Source organism: Molothrus aeneus, chromosome 30, assembly GCF_037042795.1.
Source record: "Molothrus aeneus isolate 106 chromosome 30, BPBGC_Maene_1.0, whole genome shotgun sequence".
Lineage (NCBI taxonomy): Eukaryota > Metazoa > Chordata > Aves > Passeriformes > Icteridae > Molothrus > Molothrus aeneus.
This window is the reverse complement of record NC_089675.1, coordinates 3,000,825-3,028,438: the sequence shown is the minus strand read 5'-3', so window position 1 is coordinate 3,028,438 and position 27,614 is coordinate 3,000,825. Positions and strand designations below refer to the sequence as shown.

The 27,614-nt window shown below is 55.8% G+C and overlaps 1 protein-coding gene across 1 annotated transcript; it reads right to left on the bottom strand.

Moving 5' to 3' along the window:
• FAIM2 (Fas apoptotic inhibitory molecule 2) lies at positions 1-27,593 on the bottom strand. The gene is made up of 12 exons (XM_066567590.1): positions 26,808-27,593; positions 24,692-24,872; positions 20,540-20,643; positions 20,361-20,425; positions 19,692-19,745; positions 15,895-15,945; positions 14,430-14,469; positions 13,303-13,340; positions 11,821-11,908; positions 8,663-8,758; positions 6,074-6,127; positions 1-4,041 (listed from the first exon to the last, which is right to left on the bottom strand). Exons 1-12 carry the CDS (start codon positions 26,820-26,822, stop codon positions 3,892-3,894), a joined length of 936 nt encoding a protein of 311 aa, XP_066423687.1. The 5' UTR covers positions 26,823-27,593; the 3' UTR covers positions 1-3,891.
• Positions 27,594-27,614: the final 21 nt, after the last annotated feature.

The window sequence follows — 27,614 nt, the reverse complement described above, 5'->3', positions numbered from 1 at the left end:
AACAGTTTTGCAACCATTTATTAGCAATAGTCAGAGAAGATACAAAATCCTATTTACAGTGAAATCATAGGAATGACCTCTCCAAAGGTTTGGATTTGGAGCTGGATGAGGACTTGGGGTGGAGGACACAGGAGGAGGGGGAGCAGCCCTCCACATCCCACCCCAAATCCTGCATCCCTCACCCTCCTGAGGAGCTCCAGCTCCCCGAGCAGGACAGTGCTCAGCATCCACCAGGGCTGGCTGGGTGGGATCAGTGTGGAAAAGGGACCAGGACATGTGCAAGGGACACAGGAGGGTAGAAATACCCCCTAGCCAGGTGCCTGGAGCAGGGTCATGCCAGGTGTTCCTAATAGGAGCAGAAAAGCCAGGATATATCAGCAGAAAAGCCAAGATATATCAGCAAGAAAGCCAGGATATATCAGCAGAAAAGCCAAGATATATCAGCAGGAAAGCCAAGATATATCAGCAGGAAAGCCAGGATATATCAGCAGGAAAGCCAGGATGCAGCAGCAGCAAAGTTACTCCACAGCAGAAGGAAAAAGAACAATTCCAGAGGGGGCTGCAGGTCCCTGTGTTCCTCCCCAGCTCCCAGCAGGGCATTTTGGAGGAGTTTTGGGACTATTTCAGAGCCCTAGCTCATCATGGAGCTCCACACTCCTCCCTCCAAGCCTGGAAAGCACAAATCCCTACAGGAAATCACTGTGAGCAAGGAAAGGTTGCTGAGGGCTGGGAAAATCCCTCCTGGAACTCCAATTCCATCCATTTTTAGGGTTCCTCCTGTGCCATTCCCAGTCCTGCCTGCTCAGCAATCCAAGGGTTTGGTTCCCCTCAGCAGGAACCAGCAGGACATGAACTTCCTGCTGCCATCAGCTCGTGCTGTCCTTCATCCCAAAAAGAATTTGGTTTTGGTTGGGGTTTTTTATCTGGTTGGGGTTTTTTGTCTGGTTGGGGTTTTTTGGTCTGTTTGGGGATTTTTTATCTGGTTGGAGATTTTTGTGTCTGACTGGGTTTTTTGGTCTGGTTGGGGTTTTTGGTCTGGCTGGCGTTTTCTTGTCTGGTTGGGGGTTTTTTGATCTAGTTGAGATTTTGATCTGGGGTTTTTTGTATCTGACTGGGGTTTTTTGGTCTGGTTGGGGCTTCTTTGATCTGGTTGAGATTTTTTGGTCTGCTTGGAGATTTTTGTGTCTGACTGGGGTTTTTTAATCTGGATGAGAATTTTTTTGGTCCGGTTCGGGTTTTTGTGTCTGACTGGGGTTTTTTATTCTGGTTGGGGTTTTTTTGATCTGGTTGAGATTTTTTGGTCTGCTTGGAGATTTTTGGTCTGACTGGGGTTTTTTAGTCTGGATGAGAATTTTTTTGGTCTGGTTGGGGTTTTTTGTGTCTGACTGGGGTTTTTTGTGTCTGACTGGGGTTTTTTAATCTGGATGAGAATTTCTTTGGTCTGGTTGGGGTTTTTTGTGTCTGACTGGGGTTTTTTAATCTGGATGAGAATTTTTTTGGTCTGGTTGGAGTTTTTTGTGTCTGACTGGGGTTTTTTATTCTGGTTGGGGGTTTTTTGATCTGGTTGAGATTTTTTGGTCTGGTTGGAGATTTTTGGTCTGACTGGGGTTTTTTGATCTGGATGAGAATTTTTTTGGTCTGGTTGGGGTTTTTTGTGTCTGACTGGGGTTTTTTAATCTGGATGAGAATTTTTTGGTCTGGTTGGAGTTTTTTGTCTGACTGGGGTTTTTTAATCTGGATGAGAATTTTTTTGTCTGGTTGGGGTTTTTTGTGTCTGACTGGGGTTTTTTATTCTGGTTGGGGGTTTTTTGATCTGGTTGAGATTTTTTGGTCTGGTTGGAGTTTTTTGTCTGACTGGGGTTTTTTGATCTGGATGAGAATTTTTTGGTCTGGTTGGGGTTTTTTGTGTCTGACTGGGGTTTTTTAATCTGGATGAGAATTTTTTGGTCTGGTTGGAGTTTTTTGTCTGACTGGGGTTTTTTAATCTGGATGAGAATTTTTTTGTCTGGTTGGGGTTTTTTGTGTCTGACTGGGGTTTTTTATTCTGGTTGGGGGTTTTTTGATCTGGTTGAGATTTTTTGGTCTGGTTGGAGTTTTTTGTCTGACTGGGGTTTTTTGATCTGGATGAGAATTTTTCTGGTCTGGTTGGGTTTTTTTTTGGTTTTTTTTTTGTCCGGTCAGAGATTTTTTGGTCTAGTTGGGGGTGTTTGTGTCTGACTGGGGTTTTTTGGTCTGGTTGGGGTTTTTTTGTGTCTGATTGGTGATTTTTGTTCTGGTTGGGGTTTTTTTGGAGGTTGTTTTAGAAGGAAGGAAGACAAGGGGAAGGCATCACTTCTGCTCATCACTGCAGCCACAGAGGGGCCGGAGCATTTCCATTCCCTGCCCAGTAACTTTCCCTGGACACGTGTGGCAGGAGGACAGGACATGTGTGGGGTAAAACCCAGGGCAGAAGGGGCAGGAACGTTCCAGCGTTCTGGCAGAGCCTCTGTGCAGCAGGAATTGCTGGAGGCAGCTCCCTGACGCAGCACTCGCGGCATTCCCAGCGAGATGGGAGATACCAGCTCCTATCTGCAGCAGGGATCACCCTTGGAATGAGAGCAAAAGGGCCCTTATCTCCCTGGGGAGCTTTACAGCCCCAGATCAGCCAGCTGAGCCCCAAACAGGGAATGTGAGCGGGGCACGGTGGAAAGTTACCTGAGCACATCCAGAGCCCGCGCTGACATTCCCGTTTGGGAGAGGAGAAATGGAAAACAGCCATGGAGAGGAACCTTGCTGCTCCAATGGCCTCAGCCCCTGGAAAGAACCCCTTAGGAACCCAAATCTGGAGCAACCAGGACAGTTCTGCGAGGGTGTCAGAGCCTCAGGGTGGGTCACAGGATCCCAGCCCATTTCCCACATGGAATGGCATTTCCCAGCATGGAAACTCAGCCTCCTCCAGCTCTTCTCTGCCATTTCCTGAAATATTCCTTCCCTGGGATCCCAAATCCCCCTGTGAGGAGCCACAGTGCAAAAAGAACCAGCACATTCCCCAGGGTGGGAGCCATGGATCAGGGAAGGGAAGGGAAGGGAAGGGAAGGGAAGGGAAGGGAAGGGAAGGGAAGGGAAGGGAAGGGAAGGGAAGGGAAGGGAAGGGAAGGGAAGGGAAGGGAAGGGAAGGGAAGGGAAGGGAAGGGAAGGGAAGGGAAGGGAAGGGAAGGGAAGGGAAGGGAAGGGAAGGGAAGGGAAGGGAAGGGAAGGACACTCAGCCGGATGCAAGTGATCCAGGGGAATTTTTCCTGCAGAGGGACCAGGGATGACCTCAGAGAGCTGCACGTCCTGAACAAACAGGTTCCCTGTGCCTGGAGCACTGAAATCCAGCTACGTGATCCCACACTCCATCTTTCCAACAGCAGGAGTCACCAGGAATAGCACAGAGGCCACCAAGCTCCCATGGATTGTGGGGAACAGGGCAATGCCAGGATTCCCCAAGGCTTTTCCCTCGGCTCAGCTGCTTTTCCTGCCAGGATCTCACCAAACTCCCTGCTCTGTTGCCCTCTCTGCTGTTTGGTCACAGCACTTTCACCCCATGATGGGCAGCACTCAGAGGGCACCTCCAGCAGCCCCTGGGGCCAGGAAGGTCCCAGCTCCTGCCCCAGCCTCTGGACTGGGCTGGGCTGGGCTGGGTGGGGCTGGGGGGAGCAGAAGGGACATGACACTGAAGCCCTGCTTTGCTCTCTGGGTCACAAAGGCCTGGCAGCAAATGTACAAAGCTGCAGGAGGGGCCTGGGGCCCCTCAGATGGACCAGAAAGGGAGGGATTGGGTCAGGCTGGCGGGTTTGAACCCTTTCACCTCTGCTTTTCAATTTAACCCCTCGCATTTGCCAGCACGGGGAGCATCCTGCCCCGCTGCCCTCACTCCTGGCTGGAGCCAAAGAACTGCAGGAAGAAGGAGAAGATGTAGATGATGTCCAGGTAGATGTTGAGGGCTCCAAAGATGTATTCCTCGGGGCTCAGCGAGTACCGGCGGTTCCCCATCAGCATCTGCGTGTCCAGGGCCAGGAACTGGAAGGGAAGGGAGGAAAACCCAGGACAGTGACAGGGAGGTTTGGCTCAGGGAGGCAAGAAGGGCTCTGATGACAGGAGAAATCCCCTGGATTGGGGTGCAGCCCCTTTTTATGTGCTGTAGCCACAATTTAAGAGCTCAGAACACAGCACTGAATGAGCTGCAACTTTCCCCTTCCCTCATTTCCCCTCTGACAATCAAACCCCGAGTGCAGCTCCCACTCCAGGCCCTCTTCCCTCAGGCTTCCTCCATCCCAAGGCCAACTCTGGAGCCACCCTCCCTCCTCATCCCAGAGCCCATAACTTGTTATTCCCACGCTTCCCTCAGGTGGGAAACACCTGCCAGGGAAGGAGGTGGTCACAGGGTGGCCTGGCCCCAACAGGATATGGAGCAGCACCGCCAGAAATCCCAGGTGTGACTGAAATCCACCATTCTCCTCCCTCCCTTTCCTCCTTCTGCCATCCTGCTGCCCCTCAGGGGCCCAGAGCTCTCCAGGGCTGCACCATCCTCCAGAGATGCTCTTTTATCCTCCCAGAACAAATCCCAGCCCAGCTGCCCTGGCAGGGCCAGGCCCAGGCTCTGACTGATGTTTATGGGGTAATTATCAGATGTTGAAGCCTCCTTGTATTTTACAGAGGGATCTTGAGCCATGAATCAGCGCCGAGCTCCCCGCGCTCCCTTGGAGTGACTTTTATGGGTGATAAAGGCAATTGCTCAACTGCTCCCATTCCCAACGTGCCCAATGGGCACCGCCTCGGAGCCAGGGCAGCCCCGGGCTGAGCCCCGGCCCCGGGAGCACCGGGAGCACTGGGAGCACCTGGCACCTCCCCAGGCACTGCCCCGGGAGCACCGGGTACCCATGGCACTGCCCCGGGAGCACCGGGAATTCCGCAGGCACTGCCCCGGCCCCCGGAGCATCGGTCACCCCCGGGCTGAGCCCCGGCCCAGGAGCACCGGGAGCACCGGGCACCTCCACAGGCACCTGATCCCCGGCTGGATCCCAGCACAGGGACCGGGACCCGCTCGGGAAGGGGCTCTGGGGATGGACCACCGGGAGCAAGCCAAGCCTTTCCTTGGAGGAGCTGCCCAGCTCCGTGGCTTTTCCCGCCTGTGTAAACCCTCCTAATGCCTCCTAATCCCCAGAGCCTCAGCCTTCCCCGGTTTTCTGCACCTCTGTGAGCCAAACTCATCCTGAATCTTGGCTCGCTGTCACTGGACCAGCCCCGACTCGACCGTGCAGCCTCATCCCTGCATCCCCTCGCTCCCGGGGCTCTGCCGAGCTCAGCTCTGCCTGCTCCACTTCAGAGGCACCTCTGGCCTGTCCCTGATCCCTGCAGAGCAACCCAGCCAGGACTGCTCACCCCGCACAGCTTGGCACTCACACCATGCCCTGCGCTGGCACCGGCACGGGCACCGGCACAGGCACCAGCACCGGCACGGGCACTGGCACCGGCACGGGCACTGGCACTGGCATGGTCACGGGCATCAGCACGGGCATCAGCACGGGCATCAGCACCAGCACCGGCACGGGCACTGGCACCGGCATCAGCACAGGCATCAGCACGGGCACAGGCACCGGCACTGGCACAGGCATCAGCACGGGCACAGGCACTGGCACTGGCACGGGCATCAGCACCAGCACGGGCACCAGCACCGGCACGGGCACAGGCACCGGCACTGGCACAGGCATCAGCACAGGCACTGGCACTGGCACGGGCATCAGCACCAGCACGGGCACCAGCACCCGCACCGGCACCAGCACGGGCACATCTGCGGCCCCTCCCGCCGGGATCGCTGCTCCGGGACCGCCCGAGCTCTGCAATCCCTGCCCCGGCTCCATCCCTGCCCCGGCTCCATCCCTGCCCCGGCTCCAGCTCCTTTCCCCGGCCCCCTGCGAGGCTTCAGCCCCTGCCCCGGCTCCCCGCCAGGCCCCAGCTCCTTTCCCCACTGTTTTCCCCTCCAGGCCCCAGCTCCTTTCCCCGCTGCTTCCCCAGCTCCTTTCCCCGCCGGGTCCCAGGAGCAGCCACTCACCATGGTGAAGATCCCAGCCCCGAGCAGAGCGTAGATCGCGTGGAGCCACGGGACCTGCAGGACACACAGACAGGGACAGGGGGACACAGTGACACATGGACAGGGACACAGGGACAGGGACACAGGGACACAGGGACAGGGATACAGGGACACAGGGACACAGGGACACATGGACAGGGACACACAGACACAGACAGGGATACATGGACATGGACACACGGACAGGGACACACGGACACAGCTGTCAGAGCTGCACAGACTGGGCTACCCAGGACTTCCCTGCCCAGGTCCCTGGCTCCCAGCTGGAGGGGAAAGGTGGGAGATGCCCCAAAAGCCCAGGCTGGGTTTGCAGCACTTCCAGCTGGTGCAGCTCCCTGGGAATGTTTGTGTGGCACAGCACAGGGCACGGGGCCTTGGGCCCTCCCTCCCTGAGCCCTTGTGTCCATTTAGCTCCTGAATTTCTCCATCAGCTGCTCCTCATTGCAAACAGCCCTTGGCCCAGCACCTGTCCTGTGGAAATCATGGGATCCTGGAATGGTTTGGGTGGGAAGGGACCTTAAAGCCCATCCCATCCCATCCCATCCCATCCCATCCCATCTCATCCCATCCCATCCCATCCCATCCCATCCCATCCCATCCCCTCCCATCCCATCTCATCCCATCTCATCCCATCCCATCCCATCCCATCCCATCCCATCCCATCCCATCCCATCCCATCTCATCCCATCTCATCCCATCTCATCCCATCCCATCTCATCCCATCCCATCCCATCCCATCCCATCCCATCCCATCCCATCCCATCCCATCCCATCCCATCCCATCCCATCCCACTACCCCAGGCTGCTCCAAGCCCTGTCCAGCCTGGCCTTGGGCACTTCCAGGGATGGGAAGCCCCCCTGTCCCAGTCCCAGCACTCTCATCATAGAACACTTTGGAGCACTCCCAGAAGGGATTTATTTACCCAAACAGAGCTGATCCCACTGGAAGAAACACCAAGAGCTTTAACTGGCCTGAGGGAACAGCTGGATCTGTGTCAGGGGAGGTTGGGTTGGATATTGGGAAAAGGTTCTTCCTCCACTGGAACAGCTTCCCAGGGCTGCCAGAGCTCCAGGAGCATTTGCACAGTGCCCAGGCACCAGGTGGGACTGTTGGGATGTCCTGGGCAGGGCCAGGAGTTGGGGATGACCCTGGTGTGTCCCTTCCCCCTTAGGACACTCCGTGATTCAAATTAAACAAGCACAATTTAAATATATTCATCAGAGGGAGTCACAGGGGGAATTTCACTGGAACTGGGAGCAAAGCTCAGCCCCTGCTGTGCCCAGAGGAACCAGGAGGCCTCAAGATTTGAGCTCTGCAGGTGCTGGGTGTTAGTTCTGAGTCCAAGTCCTGCCCTGGGCTTGGGACAGAGTTTAATGTGCTCATTTCCCTGCTTTACTGAGGGAAACTGAGGCAGCTGTGCTCAGGTGAGACCCCATTGGCACCCATGGGGGTCCCAGCATAGGGGGAGCATGGATATGTTGGGATGAGTCCAAAGGGGGCCATGGAGCTGCTCCAGGGCTGGAGCCAGGCTGGGAGAGCTGGGGGTGCTCACCTGGACAGGAGAAGGGTCCAGGGAGAGCTCAGAGCCCCTGGCAGGGCCTGAAGGGGCTCCAGGAGAGCTGGAGAGGGACAAGGGATGGAGGGACAGGACACAGGGAATGGCTTCTCACTGCCAGAGGGCAGGGATGGATGGGAGATTGGGCAGGAATTCCTCCCTGTGAGGGTGGGGAGGTCCTGGAATGGATTTCCCAGAGCAGCTGGGGCTGCCCCTGGATCCCTGGCTGTGCCCAAGGCCAGGCTGGAGCAGCCTGGGACAGTGGGAGGTGTCCCTGCCATGGCAGGGGTGGGATGGGATGGGATGTGTCACAGACATCTTTTATGGAAAATCCTTTCCTTAGGATTTTTCCTCCTGAGAAGCTGAGAGGCTTCAGGAACAAAATGCAAACAATGGTTATCTGCTGCTGTGGAATGCAACAGGTGCATCTGGGATTGGTCCATGTTAGATGTTTCTAATTAATGGCCAATCACAGTCAGCTGGCTCGGAGAGAGTCCCAGACGAAGCCTTTGTTATGATTCTTTGCTGTTCTATTCTTAGCCAGCCTTCTGATGAAATCCTTTCTTCTATTCTTTTAGTATAGTTTTAATGTAATATATATCATAAAATAATAAATCAAGCCTTCTGAAACATGGAGTCAAATCCTCGTCTCTTCCCTCAACCTGAGACCCCTGTGAACACGGTCACAGGGATGGGATGGGATGGGATGGGATGGGATGGGATGGGATGGGATGGGATGGGATGGGATGGGATGGGATGGGATGGGATGGGCTTTGAGGTCCCTCCTGACCAAAATCATTCGACGATTCCACCACCAGGAACAGCAGGAAACATCCCCAGCCCTGGGCCAGCTCCATCCTTGTATCCCACAGTCCATCCCAGGGAATGACCCTGCTCTCCCATCCCTCCTTGCAGTTCCCACCCATTGTCAGGGAGCTGCCCCCCACCTCCCAGCCCGCCCAGTTTGGCCCAGTTTGTCCCAGTTATCACTCACGTATTGGTAGGGCAGGATGACAGCCAGGACCAGCCCCCCCAGGAACAGCACCATGAGCAGCACGAAGAGAACGCCCTGGTACGAGGTGAAGTCGAACTGCAGAGGACAGGGAGGGGTTTCTGTTCCAGGGGCTGCACTGGGGGGAGCCCCAGATGCCCCCCTGAGCTGATACCCAGTCCCTGAGAAAGGATTTCCCTTTCCCTGGAAAACGGCCTCCAACTGCGGCCCCTCGCCCTTGCCAATAATACAGTGCCAAGGTAGAAACTGGCAAACTTTGCTGGATTTCTCCAAAACTAAAGGTGACAGCAACTAGGACCCTGCTAGTCCTTAGAGCCCTAAAGGCCACCTCTGAGCTGATACCCAGACCCTGGGGAAATGACTTCCTTTTTCCCATGGAAAATGGCCTCAGTTTGCAGCCCTCACACTTGCCAACAATACAGTGCAAAGCGAGAAATTTGTTAACTTTTCTGGATTTCTCCAAAACTAAAGCTGCCAGCAACTAGGACCCTGCAAATCCTTAGAGCCCCAAACAGCACCTTTAATCTGATACCCAGACCTTGGGGAAATGGGTATCTCATAGAAAATGGCCGCTGTTTGCGGCCACTCGCCCTTGCCAATAATACAATGCCAAGCAAGAAATTTGCAAACTTTGCTGGATTTCTCCAAAACTAAACATGCCAGCAGCTAGGACCCTGCAAGGCCTTGGAGCCCCAATTGTCACCTTTCATCTGATCCCAGGATCCTGGGGAAATGACTTCTTTTTCCCATGGAAAATGGCCTCTGTTTGTGCCACTCGTAATTGCCAATAATACGGTGCCAAGCTAGAAATTGGCAAATTTTGCTGGATTTCTCCAAAACTAAACATGCCAGCAGCTAGGACCCTGCAAGGCCTTAGATCCCCAATTATCACCTTTCATCTGACCCCAGGATCCTGGGGAAATGACTTCTTTTCCCCATGGAAAATGGTCTCCCTCTGTGGCCACTCGCCCTGGCCAACAGGGCGGCGGTGCCAAGCTGGAAACTGGCAAACTTTTCTGGGTTTCTCCAAAACTAAAGCTGCCATCAAGGAGGACCCTGCAAACCCTTAGAGCCCCAAACACCACCTTTCATCTGATACCCAGACCTTGGGGAAATGACTTCTTTTCCCCATGGAAAATGGCCTCTGTTTGTGCCACTCGTACTTGCCAATAATACGGTGCCAAGCTAGAAATTGGCAAATTTTTGCTGGATTTCTCCAAAACTAAACATGCCAGCAGCTAGGACCCTGCAAGGCCTTAGATCCCCAATTATCACCTTTCATCTGACCCCAGGATCCTGGGGAAATGACTTCTTTTCCCCATGGAAAATGGCCTCTGTTTGTGCCACTCGTACTTGCCAATAATACGGTGCCAAGCTAGAAATTGGCAAATTTTGCTGGATTTCTCCAAAACTGAGGCTGACACAACCCAGGACCCTGCAAGGCCTCAGAGCCCCAGACCTTGGTACTTCAGGGACGTGGTTCAGTGCTGGCTTTGACGCTGCTGCAGCCCCCGAGGACCCACCCGGGGCTGGTTCTGCCTCCCCCTCCCAGCCCGCACCCCCTGCCCTGAGCCAGCGCCCCCAAATCCCCTCGGTGCCACAGGGAAGGGCTCGGGTCCCGCCAAAGGAATCCCAAACCCACCACACACCCGTGTCCTCCTGTGTCCCACAGCACAACCCTCTGAAACTCCCAGTTTACCACCCTGCAGCCCCTGCCAGCCCCTCTGACATCCCTGGCACATCCCAGCCCTCCAAAAATCCCAGATTATTCCCACACATCAGCGTCTTCCAGGACCACGTGCACCTGTGGCACACTCCAATCCACAAAAAAATCCCATTTTATTCCCACTTATCAGCATCTTCTAGCCCTCACCCCAATCTATAACAAAATCTCATTTTAGTCCCATATATCAGCTTCTTCTAGCCCCCAATCCACAAAAAATCAGCATCTTCTTGCCCCCACCCCAATAAAAAAAATCTCATTTTATTTCTATAAATCAGCATCTTCGAGCCCCCAATCCACAAAAAATCTCATTTTATTCCCATATATTACCATCCTCTAGCCCCCATCCCAATCCAATAAAAAATCTCATTTTATTCCCATATATCAGCATATTCTAGCCCTCGCCCCAACCTACAAAAAAATCTCATTTTATTCAAGTGTATCAGCATCTTCTAGCCCCCACTCTAATCCACAAAAAAAACCTAATTTAATTCCCATATATCACCATATTCTAGCCCTTACCCCAATCCACAAAAAAATCTCATTTAATTTATTATATACATACCAGCATCTTCTAGCCCCCACCCTAATCCACAAAAAAATCTCATTTTATTCCTATATATCACCATCTTCTAGCCCCCACTCCAATCCACAAAAAAATCCCATTTTATTCCCATATATCACCATCTTCTAGCCCCCATCTCAATCCATTAAAAAAATATCATTTTATTCCCATTTATCAGCATCTTCTAGCCCCCACCCCAATCCATTAAAAAAGATCTCATTTTATTCCCATATATCAGCATCTTCTAGCCCCCAATCCACAAAAAAAAATCACATTTTATTCCCATTTATCACCATCTTCAAGCCCCCACCCCAATCTACAAAAAATCTCATTTTATTCCCATATATCAGCATCTTCTAGCCCCCACCCCAATCCAGAAAAAAATCTCCTTTAATTCCCATATATCAGCATCTTCTAGCCCCCAAACCACAAAAAAATCTCATTTTATTCCCATATATCACTATCCTCTAGCCCCCAAACCACAAAAAAAAATCTCATTTTATTCCCATATATCACTATCCTCTAGCCCCCATCCCAATCCATTAAAAAAAATCTCATTTTATTCCCACTTATCAGCATCTTCTAGCCCTCACCCCAATCTACAAAAAATCTTTTTTTCCCACATATCAGCATCTTCTAGCCCCCAATCCACAAAAAAATCTCATTTTATTCCCATTTATCACCATTTTCTAGCCCCACTTCCATCCCAGCCACGTCCCTCCCTCGCACGTGTCCTGATCCACTCCGACCTCCTCGTGCCATCCCCACATCCCTGGGGCTGGTGCTGTTTCCAGACAGCCCCCGTTCCCCCCTGTCCTGCCCCAGTGTCCCCTTCCCGAGGGACGTCCCCACCTTGCTCTGGAAGCTGAAGATGGTGACAGACAGACAGACCAGGGCCGTGATCCCCAGGCACAGCAGCACTGACTTGGTGTTGTAGTAGCTGCAAAATGACCAGGAAAATCAAATTAGGGTCATTGCCAGGGATGGGAAAGGGGATTCGGACAGGCAGGAGCTGGGCAAGGAATCCTAGGGGCACAAACAGCGCTGGAATTACCAATATTCTACACTAATGTTGGATAAGGAAGGATAGAAAAAAGCTTGGATGGGTTTTCTGTCATGGACATCTTTTATGGAAAATCCTTTCCTTAAGATTTTTCCTCCTGAGAAGCTGAGAGGCCTCAGGAACAAAATGTAACCAATGGTTATCTGCTGCTGTGGAATGCAACAGGTGCATCTGGGATTGGTCCATGTTGGATGTTTCTAATTAATGGCCAATCACAGCCCAGCTGGCTCGGACACAGAGCCCGAGCCACAAGCCTTTGTTATCATTTTTTCCTATTCTATTCTTAGCCAGCCTTCTGATAAAACCTTTTCTTCTATTCTTTTAGTACAGTTTTAGTGTAATATATATCAAAAAGTAATAAATCAAACATGGAGTCAGATCCTCGTCTCTTCCCCAATCCAAGAACCCCTGTGAACACCATCGCAGTTTTCCTGCTGTTTTGAAGGATGGAGGGAAGGCAGGAGGGTCCATCTGGGCCTCCCAGAGCAGCTCCAAGTCCATCAATCCCAGTGTCCACGGACAGACAGGGAATGGGGAAGGTCCTGACTGGGAGGTAACAAAACCAGGGTGACAAAAGTCACCACAGCATGAGGGGAAAGCAAAGGAGCAGCCCCGGGCTCCTGCCCAGCCTGGCGTTAGGAAAAGGAGGGGTTGGAGCAGGGACAGGGGGCTGCAGGCTCAGGAATGGTTTCCAGGCTGGATCAGGATTTTGGCTGCAGTGCCAGGCTCAGCCCTTGGAAAAGCCAGTCCTGCTCTCCCTGGGGGATTTGTGTGGAGCCTCTGGAGTTTTCCCCCTGGAGCTGCTGAGGCCAGGGATTTCTTTGTCCCCATCCATCACCCAGCCTGGCTCATGGCCCTCTCTCCAGGCTCCCACACGAGCCAGGAGCAGATTTCAGATTTCCTGGTGCACGTGAGCAGAAGGGAACAGGCTGGGATACAAATTCCTGAAACTGCTGGAACAAATCCCTTGGCTCGCTGCAGCCCCACCTGCCTGAGACCTGCCCAGTGAGAAGTGTGGGATCACTGAGTGGTCACCTCCAGCCCCTCCAGGTGCTGCCCCTCCAGGGCTCTCCTGCAGGATTTGGGATGTGGGAATCCCCCAGTGCTGCCTCCCTTGGCACAGGGACAGGCCTTGGGAACCTTTCCTTGGGAAGTATCCCCAGGGAAGCTCGAGCTTTGTGTGGCTGCTGGGAGCCCCAGGCAGCTCAGGTACCTCAGGAACAGGGAATGCTTTCAGGAAGAGACAGGACACAGGGCAGTGCCCAACCCACCTGGAGAGCATGGCAGTGAGATAGGCCATGGACAGGGTCTGGGGGAAAACACAGCCTGGTTAGTGCCCCCCTGCCCCGAGCAGGCACCACAGGAAATCCCTCCGTCCCAGAGAAAGGGGCAGGGGAGGCCCCAGACTCTCAGGAGAAGGAGCTGGGGCAGCGTTTGGAACCCTCCAGGGACTGATGGGCACAGGAGAGGGCAGAGGGAGGGCAAACAGCACGGGAGGAGTCGCTGCTCCTGCATCCCTCCCTCGCAGGAGCCAGCTCCCATCCCAGCTCCTGTTCCACACTCCAGCTCCCATCCCAGCTCCTGTTCCACACTCCAGTTCCCACCCCAGCTCCTGTTCCACACTCCAGTTCCCATCCCATCTCCTGTTCCACACTCCAGTTCCCACCCCAGCTCCCATCCCATCTCCTGTTCCACACTCCAGTTCCCACCCCAGCTCCCATCCCAGCTCCTGTTCCACACTCCAGCTCCCATCCCAGCTCCTGTTCCACACTCCAGCTCCCATCCCAGCTCCTGTTCCACACTCCAGCTCCCATCCCAGCTCCCATCCCAGCTCCTGTTCCACACTCCAGTTCCCACCCCAGCTCCAATTCCAGCTCCCATCCCAGCTCCTGTTCCACACTCCAGTTCCCATCCCAGCTCCTGTTCCAGCTCCCATCCCAGCTCCCATCCCACATCCCAGCTCCCATCTCAGCTCCCATCCCAGCTCCTGTTCCACACTCCAGTTCCCACCCCAGCTCCCATCCCAGCTCCCATCCCACATCCCAGCTCCCATCCCACATCCCATCCCACATCCCAGTTCCCATCCCAGCTCCCATCCCAGGTCCCATCCCGGTTCCCATCCCGGTTCCCATCCCAGTTCCCATCCCGGTTCCCATCCCAGTTCCCATCCCAGTTCTCCCCCCAGCTCCAATCCCAGTTCCCACCACACTTCACAGATTATTTTTTGCAATTTTTTAACAAACAGAGGCTCCCTTTCTTTCCACCTTTTCCCATCCCAGTGCAACCACAGCTCCTCAGCCCAAGCCCAGGACAAGAAGGAATTTTCCCCAGGAATTCCAGCCTTGTCCTGGGAGCCACTCTGCCCCCAGGGCAGATGTTGGCCAGATGTGCCACTCACAAAGATGCTGAGCAGGATCAGATTCCATGGGAAGTATCTCCTGCAAAGCAAACAGGGGTCAGTCAGCCAGGGCTGTGCCAGGGAATCCCTGACCATGAGGGTTATTAGGGACTGTGAGGGTAATTAATGGCCATTAATGACCCTGCTGGTAATTAGTGCCCGGTGCACCAGTGCTGGGGCAGTGCAGGGCACAGTCACCCTGCTGGGAGCCCCAGGACAGAGATCCCCAGGACATTCCTGCTCCCCTGGGAGCTGGCAAGAGCATCCTCTGGGACATTTCATTCCCAGAACCCAGCAAGAGCATCCTCTGGGACATTTCATTCCCAGAACCCAGCAAGAGCATCCTCTGGAATGTTTCATTCCCAGAACCCAGCAAGAGCATCCTCTGGAATGTTTCATTCCCAGAACCCAGCAAGAGCATCCTCTGGAACGTTTCATTCCCAGAATCCAGCAAGAGCATCCTCTGGGATGTTTAATTCCCAGAATCTAGCAAGAGCATCCTCTGGGATGTTTCATTCCCAGAATCCAGCAAGAGCATCCTCTGGGATGTTTCATTCCCAGAACCCAGCAAGAGCATCCTCTGGAATGTTTCATTCCCAGAACCCAGCAAGAGCATCCTCTGGGATGTTTCATTCCCAGAACCCAGCAAGAGCATCCTCTGGAATGTTTCATTCCCAGAACCCAGCAAGAGCATCCTCTGGGATGTTTCATTCCCAGAACCCAGAGCTGCAAACGGGGAGGCGCTGCCACATTTCTCTTCACAGAGAAAAGCAAGGCACAATTCTTCCCAAGGATTTCTGAGATTCGCATTCTCTGAACCTCAGAGAAAGGGAAAACACAACTCTTCTCACTTGCTGTGCCTGTGTAGAATGCAACATGGGGATTGTTTACCCAAAGGGAGGATGTTTTGTTTCCTTGGCCTACCAGGGCCAGGTGTGTGTGTGTGTGACTGTGACAGTCACAAGATTCTGTGCAGGGTGTGCAGAGTGAGTGCTTGGCAGATTCAGTTTAGATGAAATCTACATAGTACAGTATAATAAAGTGATTAATTAGCCTTCTGCTATCCATGGAGTCAGGTGCATCATTCCTCCTTTGTTGGGGCCCTCACAGCATTGCCATAGGGCAGTTCCTGCTGGAAGTCCCAGCTGCAATTGGACTCCTGAGCTGCAGCAACCCCAGGCCTGGAACAGCTGTTTCCAGCATCTGGAACAGCTGTGGCTGCCCCTGGATCCCTGGCAGTGCCCAAGGCCAGGTTGGATGGGACTGGGAGCAGCCTGGGACGGTGGGAGGTGTCCCTGCCATGGCACTGGGTGGGATTTAAGGCCCTTTCCAACCCAAACCATTCCATGATCCCATGGAAACACAGCAGCTGCATCCCTGCCCCACAGCAGGGCTGGAAACCTGAGGAAAACATTCCTGCTGCCTTCCCCAGGCTGTCCCAGACCCCAAAGCATCCCCTCCTCACCTGGGCCCGGAGCAGCAGGCCAGGATCAGGTAGGTGACGAAGAAAACGGCGCTGCAAGGAGAGAGAGAGAGAAAGGGAGAGTTCAGGGGGGAAAAACAGCCTGGGAGGGTGGAGCAGGGGGGAATTCCCTGGGGTGAAATTCCCTGGAAAGCCAGCCTGGGATGGAATTGCCTGGAGAACCAGCCTGGGATGGAATTGCCTGGAAAAGCAGCCAGGCATGGTGGAATTCCCTGGGATGGAATTGCCTGGAAAAGCAGCCTGGGATGGGGATGTTGGAAATGCAAACACCCAGCAGGCTGGATCAGGGTGGTTCCCACCCCTGGTCCCTCTCACCGAGCTCCTTCCTGCCCTCAGGAGCCTCCTCTGCCTGCGCCCGTCCCCAGGGTGGGACAAAACATCCCTGGAGAAGCTGAGGGCAGCATCTGGAGCAGAGCACCCAAATGACAAACAGGGCAGAACAGGGTTTGTGTTGGCTCTGAGGAAATGTTCCTTCATGGAAAGGGAGGTCGGGCATTGGGAGGGGCTGCCCAGGCAGTGGTGGAATCCCATCCTTGGAAGTGTCCAAAAGCCTTTGGAAGTGGCACTGGGGGACATTCAGATCTGAGCACTGATTGGTTTGACCACAACCTCCCAAAAAACTCACTTATCAACCCAGGACACTTGGTCAGTGGTGAGGGGAGGTTTGGTGGTTGGGCTCCAGGGGCTTTTCCCACCTTCATTATTCCAGGATTCCTTGGTTCTGGGAGTTTCTCACATGGAGGTGCCAGGCTTTGCCCCTCGTTTCCAAACCCTTTCCAGCCTGGGGGTGTCAAGGCTGGAGGTTCTTAAACCAAGGGCTGGCAAAGTGGCCGGGCTCAGGCAGGGCTGGAAGGGCTGTGCTGGAGGAGGGAGCTGCTCCCGGGGTACATCCCACCAGGAATGGGAATTTTTGGGCTTTCCACTCCTGGAAGTGTGCAAGGCCAGGCTGGACAGAGATTGGAGAGACCTGGGACAGTGGAAAGTGTCCCTGCCCATGGCAGGGGTGGCACGGGGTGGACTTGAGGGTTCCTCCAACACAACCCATTCCTGGATTCCACTCCTGGAGTGCTTGAGGAAGAGCCCAGGGCAGGGAAGGGCTCAGGGCAGGAGGATCCATTCAGAACAGGGCTCAGGGACAAGCACAGGGCAGGAGGATCCATTCAGAACAGGGCTCAGGGCAGGAGGATCCATTCAGAACAGGGCTCAGGGCAGGAGGATCCATTCAGAACAGGGCTCAGGGAAGGGCTCAGGGCAGGAGGATCCATTCAGAACAGGGCTCAGGGAAGGGCTCAGGGCAGGAGGATCCATTCAGAACAGGGCTCAGGGAAGGGCTCAGGGCAGGAGGATCCATTCAGAACAGGGCTCAGGGACAAGCCCAGGCCAGGAGGATCCTCCTGGCTCACAGGAGCCCAAGGTGCAGTGGCTGCCCAGCCCCACCCAGCTCCTGGCAGGTTTTAGGTTTTACCTCCCAGCATTTGAGCCTGTGCAAGCCCAGCAGCCCCAGAGCTGCAGGAGGCTCTCCTGCCCTCAGCTGGGTGTTTTTCCAGGCTCTGGGAGCTGCTCCCCCCAGGGCAGCAGTTCCGGGCGTGCTGATGGCTCCCGATAGCCACTGACCCTCAGCCAGGGCAGGGAGGTGATGGCAGAGCCCAGGGCCACGAGGGCACAGAGATAAACCCAGGCCCAGCTCTCCCACTGGGAAACCAGGAAAGCCCAGTGGGAGCAGCCTGGACACGGCTGAGCAGCTGGGAAGAGACTGTGGGGAGCACAGAGCCAGCAGGGCCCTCCATCCCCTGTCTGCTCTGGGTTTATTCCCACTGGAGGGCCATCCCAGCAGTGGGAAACATCCTGGGGCTCCCAGGTTTTATTACAGAGGTCTCTGGTTGGGAAGGAGACCCAGGCACAGAGCAGGAAAAACATTTGGAGACACTGGAATGAAGGGAAGGGCTTGGCTCACTGAGCAGTGAAAAAACAGACAAAATTAAAGGCATGGAATGGCCTGGGTGGGAAGGGAGCTTAAAATCCATCCCATCCCATCCCATCCCATCCCTGCCATGGCAGGGACACCTCCCACTATCCTAGGTTGCTCCAAGCCCTGTCCAACCTGGCCTTGGGCACTGCCAGGGATCCAGGGGCTGCCTCAGCTGCTCTGGGAAATCCATTCCAGGGCCTCCCCACCCTCCCAGGGAACAATTCCTGCCCAATGTCCCATCCATCCCTGCCCTCTGGAAGCCATTCCCTGTGTCCTGTCCCTCCATCCCTTGGCCCCAGCCCCTCTCCAGCTCTCCTGGAGCCCCTTTGGGCCCTGGCAGGGGCTCTGAGCTCTCCCTGCAGTGAGCTGAGCACCCCCAGCTCTCCCAGCCTGGCTCCAGAGGGGCTCCAGCCCTGGAGCAGCTCCGGGGCCCCCTCTGGGCTCTCTCCTCATCCTCCCTGTGCGGGAGCCCAGGGCTGGGGCAGCTCTGCAGGTGGGGTCTGACCTGAGCACAGGGGGACAATGACCAGGGGGGAAATCCCTCCAGGACAGAACCCCCCCAGCTGTCCCAGGGTGTTCCAGCTGGGAAACAGGAGGGAATAAACCCCATCTGGGCAGGGAGCTGGAGAGGTGACCCCAGAGGCCAAGGTGGGGACCTGAGCAGGGCTGAGCCTCCTCCCCCTGTCCCCTGGGAGGTGACAGTGCCTCTCCAAGCCCAGCTGCCCTCTGGAGCACCTCTGGTTCCCTCCTGGTGCCCCGGAGCTCCCATGGCTGCTGTTTGCAGGGTTCTCCCAGGTTACATAAAGCCGGTGTCTCATCTGCTGATTTGGGTGTGAACTGATTAAAGCTGAGTTCACCTCACACTGAATGAGCAGCACTGACCCCGCCAGCAGCCTGGAAACCATGGAGCCAGGAGATGCCAGCACCTGGGAGCTCCATTCTGGGCTGGCTGGAGGAACCAAGGAACGGAACCCCAACTTTGGGGCTCTGGGATGGAGCCCCAGGAGTGACAGCCCCACCCAGACATGGCCAGGAACATCCCAACACCTCCAAATCCACCCCACTGGATGTTATGTAATGGAAACCACAACAACCACCTGGCTTCCAAGGGGAAACCCCAAAGTTCAGCCTCCACGGTGCCCTGAACATCCTTCCAGGTGTCAGACATGGGGCTCTGCAGTGTTTTCCTGATTGCTCTGCAAGGAGGCCTCTGGAGCTTCCCAGGGGACCTTCCCAAAATCAACCCTCTAAGGTACCCTGGACATCCCTTTAGGTCTCATTAGGAGTTTCTGTTTCCCTGGAAACTCCCCAGTTCTCTCTGGCTTTCTGCAGGAAATACTCAGGTATTTATTTCAACCCTGGTTTCTCGAGCCATTTTTGGGGAGGTGTTTGGGGTCTCTTGCTCATTCAGGTGAGATTTTCCACCTGCTCACCTCAGGCTCACCCATGGATTGGTGCCCAGAGCAGCTGGGGCTGCCCCTGGGTCCCTGGCAGTGCCCAAGGCCAGGCTGGACAGTGGGGCTGGGAGCAGCTGGGATGGTGGGAGGGGTCCCTGCCCAGCCTGGGATGGTGGGAGGGGTCCCTGCCATGGCAGAGGTGGCACTGGGTGGGCTTTGAGGTCCCTCCCAACCCAACCCAACCCAACCCAACCCATTCCATGACCTTCCCCGGTTGCCCCTCGACACTTTAGAGTGATGCTTCACATGCAGGACAGTGTTTGGGAAGTGTTGGAGGCTCTTCCCACATCCCCACATCCCCACCCAGGCTGTCTGGAGCACACAAGGCCGCAGGAAAAGCCAGGGATACTCACTAGGAAGCCCAGTACCAGGCAGAGTGGGTCTGGATGTAGCCCTTGACTGGTTCACTGCAAGACAAGGAAAGATCCTGAGCAGGACGAACCCAGTCCCTCCGAGCTCCCTGCTCAATGAACCCGGCAACAGCCCGAGCAGGGGATTTGAAACCCAGCCCTGGGTGAATCCTCTCGGCAGCCTGAGCCTGTGGAGAGGAATTCCAGCTGCCAGGTGGGAAGGGAGGCGCTGCTCCCCCAGTTCCACACCGCAGCTGGCTGGGAATGGCTCCCACAGGGGATTAGGGAGCCCAAATCCTCAGGCTGGCATTGATCCATTATTTATTCTGGAGGCAACATGAGCCACACACACCCAGAGCGCTCGGTCATCCGAGCTGGAGAGGGGGATGAGCAGGGGAGGGAAGGCAGCTCCTGGAGCTGGGATCTGGTAACTCCCACAGGGAAAACCCAGCAGCCACTGCCAAGGGCAGCGGCCATGGGGATCATCCAGCATGGGGGATCCAAACCTGAGCGTGGGTGGGAATGGGGGCAAAGAGGACTGAGGGACCTCTGAGTGTTCCCTCAGCTGTGCTTTTCTCTTGGAATACTCAGAAAGAATCCAGGTGTGACACAAGCCCCAGGAACCTGCCCAGGGCCCGCTCCCAGATAGCCCAGGACACATCCAGCACCCACCAGAAGGTGAAGAAAGCCACGATGACAACGGTGACCAGGAGCTGGACCATCAGGATGGCGTAAACCTGCAGGGAGAGGTGGTGATCCATGGATCCCAGAATCCAGCAGAGCCAGGCCCTCCAGGGGCCGGGGGTCCAGCTCTGCCAGCCCCGAGGGTGAGGGCCGTGTCCCGGCCTCACCTTCCTGATGAACACCCTGCGCACGTTGCGGTCGTCCCAGCTGAAGGTGGTGAGCAGCTCCGTGTCCCCCGGGTACCCCGCGCTGCCGTAGCTGGGGCTGGTGCCTGCAGAGAGGCCAAAGGAGCAGCTGCCACCCAAACCCCCTCAGCTGTGGGACCTGAGCCCAGGGAGCCATCACAGCTCAGTCTGGTGCCCCAAATCCCCAGAGGTTCCTTGTGGCCAAATCCCAAATCCCCCCAGCCTTGGGACCTGAGCCCAGGGAGCCATCACAGCTCAGTCTGGTGCCCCAAATCCCCAGAGGTTCCTTGTGGCCAAATCCCAAATCCCCCCAGCCTTGGGACCTGAGCCCAGGGAGCCATCACAGCTCAGTCTGGTGCCCCAAATCCCCAGAGGTTCCTTGTGCCATTCACATTCTCTGAAAAAATCCCTTTGCCCAGGATTGTTCTCCTGGGAAGCTGAGGAGCTTCAGAGAAAAGGAAAACAATTCTTATCTCATTTGCTTCTCCTGTGTTTTGCTCATGTGCAATGTGTTTGGAGATTGTTTACCCACAGGTGATTGTTACAGTGGTTTAATGTGAATTGTTTTCACTCTTTGGCCAATCAGGCCCAAGCTGTGTCAGGGCTCTGGAAAGAGTCACGAGTTTTCATTATAATCTTTTTAGCATTTATTAAGTATCCTTTCTGTATTCTTTAGTATAGTTATATTATAGATTATATTAAAGTATAGTATTCTTTAATATAATATATTAAAGAATATTATTATAAGAATATTAATATTAAAGAATGTTACATATATTATTCTTTAGTATATTACATATTATATTATAGTATTCTTTAATATACTATAGTATAATAAAGTAATAAATTAGCCTTCTGAGAACATGGAGTCAGATTCATCATTCCTGCCTTCGTTGGGACATTTCCCAGCAAACACAAAAGTTCCTCTGCTCCCTTCCCACTCCTGCTGCTCCTTAGGACCATCCCTGGGAGCAGAGGGGGAACATTCCCACAAACCATCCCAACACCAGGCTGAGTCCTTGTCTGAGCAAACACCAAACCTTCCACAGCAATGGGAGGGCTGGGATCATCCCTTGCTCTCCTTTCACTGGATGCTAAAGCACCCCCAGAGCAGCTGTGCTCAGCATTCCCAGGGGAGCAGCTGTGACTCAGCATTCCCAGGGAACAGGAGGAGTCTCTCGCTGCTCTCCTGAGCTGTGTTTGCATCCTGGCTTTGTCAACAACGTCCCTGCTCTGAGAGCAGCTCCTGGCAGCTCCCTGAGCTCCATCCCACAGACCTATTTCCATGCAGGGACTCAGGAAACAGTTAAGCACCGAGCCTGAAAAAGGAGGAAACACCTCCAATGCTACCAGTGAGAAAAACCTTCCCCCAAACCCTCAAATCCCCACACAAGTCACCTCTGCTGGGCCAAAACTGGAACAGAAGCTGCTGTTGCTGGTTTTCCTTTCCCCATCCCTGGCAGTGTCCCAGGCCAGGCTGAACAGGGCTTGGAGCAGCCTTGGCAGGGGTGGCCCTGGATGGGCTTAAAGCTCCCATCCCACCCAAACCATTCCATGATTCCATGACCATTCTGTGCCCTCTGTGCTCCTCTCCTGTGTCACCTAAGTCTCCCCTGCTGGGTTTCACAGAAGGATTTTTGTGTGATTTTCCTGCTTTACATTCCTGTCTCTGCCTGGTCCACAGATTCCTCCCCTCCTCCTAAAGCTTCTGAGCTCAGGGATACCAAAATCCTTCAGGAGATGGAGCAAAGACCCTCTCAATCTCAGAGCAAACTCCGGGAGAGCCAAATTCAAGGTCCTGATCCTGATTTTCTCCTGTTTTCCTGGTTAAAGTTACTCATTCAAAATGCAGGAGCTTCACTTAGGTGCTCCCATCAGGAAATAAGTCCCTGGTGCTGTTCTGTTGTCAGTAAATCCCTTGGTCCTTCCTTCCTGCCCCAGTGGAGCTGAACCTCCTGCGTGTTCTCCTGGATCCTGCATCAACCCCAGAGTACCTGGGCAGGGAGAATTCCTGGGAATTCGAGGCCTCCTGCACCAAAGCAATCCCAGCCCCTAAACACCAAATTGGCCCCTAAACCCCCAGCTGGCCTCTAAACACCCAACTGGCCCCTAAACACCCAACTGGCCCCTAAACACCAAATTGGCCCCTAAACCCCCAGCTGGCCCCTAAACACCAAATTGTTCTCTAAAACCAAATTGGCCCCTAAACACCAAATTGGCCCCTAAACACCCAACTGGCCCCTAAACACCAAATTGGCCCCTAAACACCAAATTGGCCCCTAAACCCCCAGCTGGCCCCTAAACCCCCAGCTGGCACCTCAATGCCCTGAGGAACTGAAGGGTTTTACCCTCCTCCCTCCCTCCCTCCCTCCCTCCCTGCCAGCATCCAGAGGGTTCCATCCTCCTCCCTCCTGGTGTCCCCCCATCTGTCCCCCCGTCCAAGGCCACAGCAGGACGGTGTGTCCTGAGCTCATGGTCACAAAAACAGCCCCAAACCCACATCCCTTCTCTCCAGGTGCTCCCAGTCAGGTGTGAGACATCCCATAGAGTGGGTTTGGCTTCCCACCTGGAGACCCCAAATACCCCATCCCACCCCTAAACCTCAAAATACCCCATCCCACCCCTAAACCCCAAATACCCCATCCCACCCCCTAAACCCCAAATACCCCATCCCACTCCATAAACCCCAAATACCCCATCCCACCCCTAAACCCCAAATACCCCATCCCACCCCCTAAACCCCAAATACCCCATCCCACTCCATAAACCCCAAATACCCCATCCCACCCCCTAAACCCCAAACACCCCATCCCACTCCATAAACCCCAAATACCCCATCCCACCCCCTAAACCCCAAATACCCCATCCCACCCCCTAAACCCCAAATACCCCATCCCACTCCATAAACCCCAAATAACCCATCCCACCCCTAAACCCCAAATACCCCATCCCACCCCCTAAACCCCAAATACCCCATCCCACCCCATTTAGGCCTCACCCCCCCTAATTCATTGCAACAGCAGAAAAATCCAGATGATGCCCAGAGGCACCTGGGGGATTTATCCTGTTCCTCAGGGCAAAGGCTGAGAAACCATCAGAATGTGCAGCACAGACACAGCAGGGGAGGTTTTCACTCCTTCCCCTTCCCCAAGCATCCCATCCCTGCAGCTGGACAGAACAGGCAGCAAAGGATGGAGCAGGCCAAGAGCTCAGGAGTCCCTAAATCCCATAATCCCAGTGTTTTCTCTGGCTGGAACTGTGCTGAGTGAGCACTTGGCCACCCCCAGGGTCACTTCCCAGGCTCCATCCCCGGTTCCAAGCCTGCAGCCATTCCCTGGGCACAGCCAGGGCTCTGTCCTTTGCTACAACCCAGCAGCAGCTCCAGGGAGCTTCTGGGTGTTGGAAAAATCGCTGGTTTGCCCAGGAATGGCCACGAGGATGCTGGAACAATCCAGCCTTTGGCCCCAGCCGTGTCCCAGCCTCCCTGGCTCTGCCAGCAGCTGCCAACAGCCACACTGGGGGCTGTGACACCACTTGTGACACCAATTGTGCCACCTCAGCTGCTCTGAGAGCTGGGGCTGAGCAGGAGCTGCAGGAGGGGGTGGGGGGATCCCTGCAGCTGATCCAGGACTTTTCTCTAGCCCCAGGAGCTGGGATCTCCCAGGGCAGCGAGCTGGGAATGGGGATTTCTCCCACTGGGAAGGAGTTTACTCCCTCGTGAGGTCTCTGGGATGGCTGGAATGGCTTTTATTCACAGATATGGACTTTTATCTGCAGATGGAGAGTTTTATGTGTAGATGGAGACTTTTACACGTAGATAGAGACTCTCCTGTGCAGACAGAGGCTCACAGCTCATGGCTGCAGCTCTGCCCTGGGCCAAACTGAGCAGCACATCCCTGGTTCCCCTCTCATCCCTGCTGCTCCTCTTATCCTGGTCCCCTCTCTTGTCCCTGCTCCTCTTCTTCTCCTGCTCCCCATCTTATCCCTGCTCCTCTTATCCTGCTCCCCCTCTTCTCCCTGCTCCTGCTCTCATCCCTGCTCCCCCTCTTATCCTGGTTCCCCCTCTCCTCTCCATGCTGGGGGATCTCTGCCCCTCTCCCAGGGCTCACCCAGCCCATCCATGGAAGGACTTACTGGGATCCACGTACGCCCAGCTGGGGTGGAGCGGGGCCGCGGGCGGGGCAGGAAAAGCCCCGGCTTTGATCCCTTCCCCCGCTGTGGCCTCCTCGTAGGACGGGGGAGCCGGGGGGGCTGTGGCATTGTCCTTCTTGTCCCCCTGCCCCTCAGAGCTGGGGGGTTTGCTGTTCACAGAGAGCTGCACAGAGAGGGGCAAAGAGAGAGAGAGAGATGAGTAAAAGCATCCCAGAAACCGCCCTGGATGAGAAACTGGCACGGATGGGCTCTGGGAAAGGGGTCAGGAACTGGGAGCCATGGGAACTGGGAGAGATGGGAACTGGGAGAGATGGGAACTGGGAGAGATGGGAACTGGGAGCCCCAGAAACTGGGAGCCATGGAAACTGGGAGCTCTGGGAACTGGGAGCCCTGGGAACTGGGAGCCATGGGAACTGGGAGCCACGGGAACTGGGAGCACCAGGAACTGGGAGCACCAGGAACTGGGAGCCACGGAAACTGGGAGCTCTGGGAACTGGGAGCCAAAGGAACTGGGAGCTCTGGGAACTGGGAGCTCTGGGAACTGGGAGCCACGGGAACTGGGAGCTCTGGGAACTGGGAGCTCTGGGAACTGGGAGCCACGGGAACTGGGAGCTCTGGGAACTGGGAGCTCTGGGAACTGGGAGCCACGGGAACTGGGAGCCAAAGGAACTGGGAGCCACGGGAACTGGGAGCCAAAGGAACTGGGAGCCACGGGAACTGGGAGCCCCCCAGCCATTCCTGGGGGCTGGGCACGAGCCCATCCCTGCACCCTGGGAAGGGCACCCATGGCTGAGGGGCGATGGGAAAGCCCCGGAGGTGCTCGTTGGGATGAGAAGTTCCAGGCAGGGAGGTCTGAGGGGAGACCCGGAGCCCCCGCAGTGCTCCGGGCTCAACGTGACACCAAAAACATCCAAGGAATTCTCTGCTTCTCATCAAACTTCCTACATTGCTCCTTAAAAAGAGCTTTCAGATCCTGGGCAGAAAATCCTGAACTCTTCATTCCTGTTTACCTCATTTGGGCTCAGCTGCTCCCAGGAATGCTCTGGTTTGGCCCTCCAGAATTTTCTCCCCTGTGCCCGTGTGGAGGCTCAGCTCTGCTGCTTCCCAGCATTCCAAGGACCCGGGGCTGCAGCAAGGAGCCAACCTGGGGCCACCTGAGCACTCTCCTCTCCTTGGGAACATGATCCCTTTAACCTCCCAGCTGGGCTGGGGTAGATGAACTGCCAGGATAACTCTGCTGCCCTCGGAGGAGCCAGCTCAGCCCAGGAGCAGCAGCTCCACAGCTCGGGGGGGCTGCAGAGGCAATGAACCCCAAAACAGGGGGGCTTGAACAGAGCAGAGTGAGGAGAGCTCCAGCTGAAGGGGCCACGGGCCCTGAAAACACAGCAGGGCCAGGCTGGGATGAGTCCCACGGGCAGATGCCACCTCCCCTGGCAGCCCCAGGGACTGTCCTTCCCTGTCCTTCCCTGTCCCTTGGGTTTAGGGGGCCGAGATCCTGCGAGCCCCCTCCCCACCCCCCCGAATATCCAAGGAGATCCAGAGGGATGGAGCTGCATCCAGAGCGTTGCCATGGCGATGGTGCATGAGCTGGCAGAGGATCCACAACCCCCCCTCCTCGGTCTGAGAGCACTGGAGAGCCCCAAAATCCCCCAAACCCCCAAAATCCTGAGCCCCCGGGCCGGGCAGGAGGTGCTGCCAGATGGGGACAGGGGTGGGACAGCACAAACAGCTCACGGAGCCCCCCCACACCCGGGATTTGGGGGGCACAGGGGGTAAAACGGCCACAGGTCCGGTCCAACGGGGTTTGAGCTGTGCATCCATCACCCCTAAACCAGCCCGATCCCCAAACCAACCCCAAACCAGCCTCCAATCCCCAAACCATCCCTAAACCAGCCCCCAACCCCCAAACCAGCCCCCAGCCCCTTCCGCCCCCATGGCAGGCACCGTGCACGGGTGCCCCGCTCCCCTTGCACCCATCGCTCTGTTCCTAAATCCCTCGGTGCTCCTAAACCCCTTCCCTGCGCCGCTCTCTCCGCTCCGAAGGCGCCGTTACGCAACAGGGACGGGCTCGCCCTGCCCGGCCCGGCCTCGCTCGTACCTTCCCCTGGGTCATGGCTGCTGCCTGCCCCGGGCACGGATCGGGATGGATCTGGGGGCCCTTCCAGCCCTTCTCCCGCGGGTGTGGGGCTGCACGCGGCCGCCGCAGCCCCCGCAGCGCTGCCCTCGCTGCCAGCAGCGTCCCCGAGCAGCGGGCAATGCAGGCAGGGAGGGAGGGAGGCAGGGAGGCAGGGATGTACCACTGCCAGCCCGCCGAGCAGGGGAGCCGCGAGGGGAGACAGGGACGGGGATGGGAGAGGGATGGGAGAGGGATGGGATGGGAGAGGGATGGGAGAGGGATGGGATGGGAGAGGGATGGGAGAGGGATGGGAGAGGGATGGGATGGGAGAGGGATGGGAGAGGGATGGGATGGGAGAGGGATGGGAGAGGGATGGGAGAGGGATGGGATGGGAGAGGGATGGGAGAGGGATGGGATGGGAGAGGGATGGGATGGGAGAGGGTCAGGATGGAGAGAGGGATGGGAAAGGGATGGGAGAGGGATGGGAGAGGGATGGGAGAGGGTCGGGACGGGAGAGGGATGGGATGGGAGAGGGATGGGAGAGGGATGGGATGGGAGAGGGATGGGAGAGGGTCGGGATGGGAGAGGGATGGGAGAGGGATGGGAGAGGGATGGGAGAGGGATGCAGAGAGGGTCGGGATGGAGAAAGGATCAGGATGGGAGGGATGGAGAGAGGACCAGGATGGGGGGGATGCAGGGATGGGCTTAGGGATGGAGAGGATACAGAGTTGGAGTGATGAGGAGGATGCAGGGATGGGATGGGGAAGATGCAGGGTTAGGGAGGATGCA